This window comes from Plectropomus leopardus, unplaced genomic scaffold (assembly GCF_008729295.1).
Source record: "Plectropomus leopardus isolate mb unplaced genomic scaffold, YSFRI_Pleo_2.0 unplaced_scaffold13317, whole genome shotgun sequence".
Taxonomy (NCBI): Eukaryota; Metazoa; Chordata; class Actinopteri; order Perciformes; family Serranidae; genus Plectropomus; species Plectropomus leopardus.
Genome location: NW_024614189.1, coordinates 1 through 3,687, shown reverse-complemented (window position 1 = coordinate 3,687; position 3,687 = coordinate 1). Strand labels below are relative to the sequence as shown.

The following is a 3,687-nucleotide window of genomic DNA, read 5'->3' as shown; positions in this document are numbered from 1 at the left end:
CTATATTTCATTGTTATTTTTATTATTATTGCTATTATTATATTTCATTGTTATTTTTATTATCAATTTCCTTTTGTACATTTGAAAGTCATTATTTTAAAAAAAAGTAGCTAAAGCTGCATATCAAAAAAACAAAAGTAAAGAGGCTTAGACAAAACAAACAAAAATATACCCACAAACTTGAGGGACAGTTTAAAGTACTAACATATGTGTATAAATACACATGGAGTTATTTAAAAATAGTATTTAAGTAGTAGTATTTAAAAATAAAAAAAGTAATGAAACACAGTGGTTTCCTGATCCTCAGGGATGTAACAATGTAACTATAAGCAGTGTTTGAGAGTAACTAGTTAAATGTAACTATTAAATGTGAAAATAAATGTAACTGTAATCAGTTACAGCTTTAGGAAAATATATAGTTAACCCTGAAGACCTGCCGTAATATTACACACCCTGATATTATTATTTACTTTCATTTAGTCCTAATAAATATCAAATATCCACTAATTTTCTAAAAATTTAACCCTTTAAATGCCAGGTTTTAGTCATGATTTTTATTCCTTTCACATAAAACTTGTTCAGCAAAGACAGGAAATAATCAAATTATTATTTTTTTACCTTTTGAAACCTTAAACCTTTGAAAACATTGAAACAAAATGTGTCTAGAATAAGTTTAGGCTGATTTTTCTGTTGCACGGTGTTAGAGCTGTTACATGTCTCTGACTTGTTAACCCACTCGTGACCTGTGGAGTAACACATGTTCCTGTTTTTCCGCAGTATGAGAACCCGTGGACGGTCCCCAATTTCTTGTGTGTGTGTCGCATTTTGCTGGCTCCGTTTTTGGGTTATCTGATCATCCAGCAGCACTTTCACCTCAGCCTCGCCCTCTTCACACTGGCCGGAGCGACCGACCTGGTAATTCAGATCCGGACACTTTAAACACTCGTAGGATGCGACGGACAGACACACTCCATTGTGTATTATTTTTAATAAATGCCATTAGAGGCAGTCAGAGGAGGAGGGAAATGATATTTTTAAGACTAATAAAATACTATGTGGATGCAGTGACAGTTTCAGCAAATATTACGGTTATTTTCCTAAAAGTTAGAAACTAACAGAAAAGATTGGAGCGCTGCGATGACGTGTAATCAGAGTTTGTCGCAGAACATTATCCAGCTTTATTTTTTGAAACGTTGGCCGGTCACATTATAAAACAGCTGACAAAATGATGTTAATTAAACATGTTCGTTAATGATCAGGACATCCCAGACAAGGCCAGTAGAGCAGGGCGCTAATTATTAAAGGGGATGTGCCGACCTTTGACCTACAAGTGAGTAAAAAGGCTGCAAACAACCGAAATATTATCTAGAATTGCCAAATAAACACCTGAGGGTAAGAACTTCAGTTTCCTAAATTAAAACGTGACAGTTTAAAAAGCATCTTTTCAAATATCGTCATCTCTTTCTGCCTGTTTCTCAGTTGGACGGCTACATCGCCAGAACGTGGCCGACTCAGAAGTCGGCGTTGGGCAGCGCTCTCGACCCGCTGGCCGATAAGATTCTCATCAGTATTTTATATGTCAGTCTCACCTACGCCGAACTTATTCCAGGTAATAATCTGATATTTTCACCATCTGAGAAACTGACGGCTGCTTTTATTTGTTTTTTCCACTTTATTGTGTCTCATGTGATGCGTCTGTTTTCTGTGACGACAGAGTTTATTCCAGCGGTGTTGATTGGGTTTGTGTTTTCCCACTTTCAGCTCTCCTGACAGCTCTGGTGATTTCCAGAGATGTTGGTTTGATAGCTGCAGTTTTCTGGGTCAGATACAAGACTGTACCTCCGCCGGTGAGCACGCTTCTTTCAATCTAAACACCGAGACAAAGATTTTTATCGAAAGTCCCGGTAAAGCAAAAATAAATGTGTGTACGGTCTATATTACACCACAGAAAATGTGTTTTTAACCAATTATTTGAAAAAAAAAAACCAAGTATATAAAATCAGGTTTCAGACTCCTGAAAAATTTTTGGGCTTTTCTGCTGAAGGAGCTGAAACTACGTCATTAGACCTCTGAAACCTGAGAAAAGTGGTTTGATTACTTTTGAGAACACAGAAAAACATAATGAGCAACATGGCAAGAAATATTCAGCTAACTGGAAAAAAAGGTGACAAAAAATGACCTGAATATTAACTGAGGGGGTTATTAGAAATAATCAAAAAACTAGACGTCCAGAATTAAACTAACTATGAACTAAATTTATAGTTCTTATAATTATACAGTTAAAATGTTACAGACAAATATTTGCTTAAAGTGTGCTTTCTTAAAGTCCTCATCTCGTCTGTTTTTGTTTGCTTTTTTGCTTCTTATTTTCGGGTTGTTTTTCTTATAACTTTTTACTGATTTCTTGCTGATTTTGGGGCTCTAAGTTGCTCGTTAGCTTCCTCCCATGTTTTTGAAAGAAATCAAGCCAATTAGGTTTCGAAGGGTTAACTCTGCAGTGCAGTGCTACACAGTTCAGTCTTTTCACGTGTTTCGTAACATTTCGAGCGTGTTTCTGAAGAAATGAAGGATTTTGCTTCACCTGGACTTTAATACAGTTTAATTTCAGGTGCAGTTTCATCAGAATAGAAAGTAACATTAATGTACTCTGATTACTAACAAAGGAAGGAAGGAATAAAATGAATGCGTGTTTAAAATCTCTTCCTCTTTTTCATGCAGGTAACCCTCAGCAAGTTTTTTAACCCCTGCTACACCACAGCACAGCTCAAGCCCACACTCTTCAGCAAGGTGACACACACACATCCACCCACTCGCTCTCTGCTCCGGACTTTTGAACATTTTGTACCTTTCTGCACTAAAGTGGAGATTTAGCAGCAGTGGAGCCATGAAGATCATGATGTAATGAGCATGTGGGATTATTTTATTATTTTTTGTTCTTAATAACCTCTGCAGATACAGAAACTGAAAACCTTGCTCGGTGGATTACAGAATCTCTCCTAAATTTTGTTGTCATTTTGCAGAAAGGATGTTTATGGAGGTAGATTTTTTTATAAAATCAGTGCAAATCAGATTTACAGTTTCAGTCACGAAGGAAACCAAACAAACAGATATGAAACTGTCAGTGAAAATCATCGTCCCGTTACACCTTTTTTTTTTGGGTCCGTTCTCGAATGATAATCTGTGCAACACAGATGCAGAAATGTGTCGTGCAAAAACTAACACATTGAAATTCACTGTCAAAATGTTCCTTTATGGCTCCACCGCAGATTCTGCATAATTCATCTTGATACCCTCAGAAAGTGGTGCCTGGCAGGAAGGTTTTTTATTTTAGCTGCCAAAAAGTGTTTTTGTGTTGCTGGAACCTGCCTCAGCTGTTGTCTCGGTGTGCAACAGATTTTCACAGAAATAATGAGCCAAACCTCATTTGTCGGAGGAGCAGGTAGTCTTGAACGTGAAAGGCTTTTGTGCGTTTTTCATCTTGTTATTGTGACTTTTTGTGTGTTAGGTGAACACAGCCATCCAGCTGCTGCTGGTTGCGTCCTCGCTGGCTGCTCCGGTCTTCCAGTATACAGACAGCGTCCTGCTGCAGTGCTTATGGTAAAACACAAACACTATATTACACGAACACACAGGTTCGGTCCACGTGACTTTAATATCCATAATGTCCTGTACTCTTCAGTGTAGTGG

The 3,687-nt window shown here is 37.4% G+C and overlaps 1 protein-coding gene across 1 annotated transcript; it reads left to right on the top strand.

Annotated features, from left to right (window-relative positions):
* Nucleotides 1–777: 777 nt before the first annotated feature.
* crls1 (cardiolipin synthase 1) lies at nt 778–3,620 on the top strand (the record flags this gene model as incomplete). The annotated part of the gene is made up of 5 exons (XM_042514177.1): nt 778–915; nt 1,480–1,609; nt 1,762–1,847; nt 2,719–2,787; nt 3,506–3,620. Coding segments are annotated over 5 exons (519 nt in total), but the record flags the coding sequence as incomplete, so codon positions are not given.
* Nucleotides 3,621–3,687: the final 67 nt, after the last annotated feature.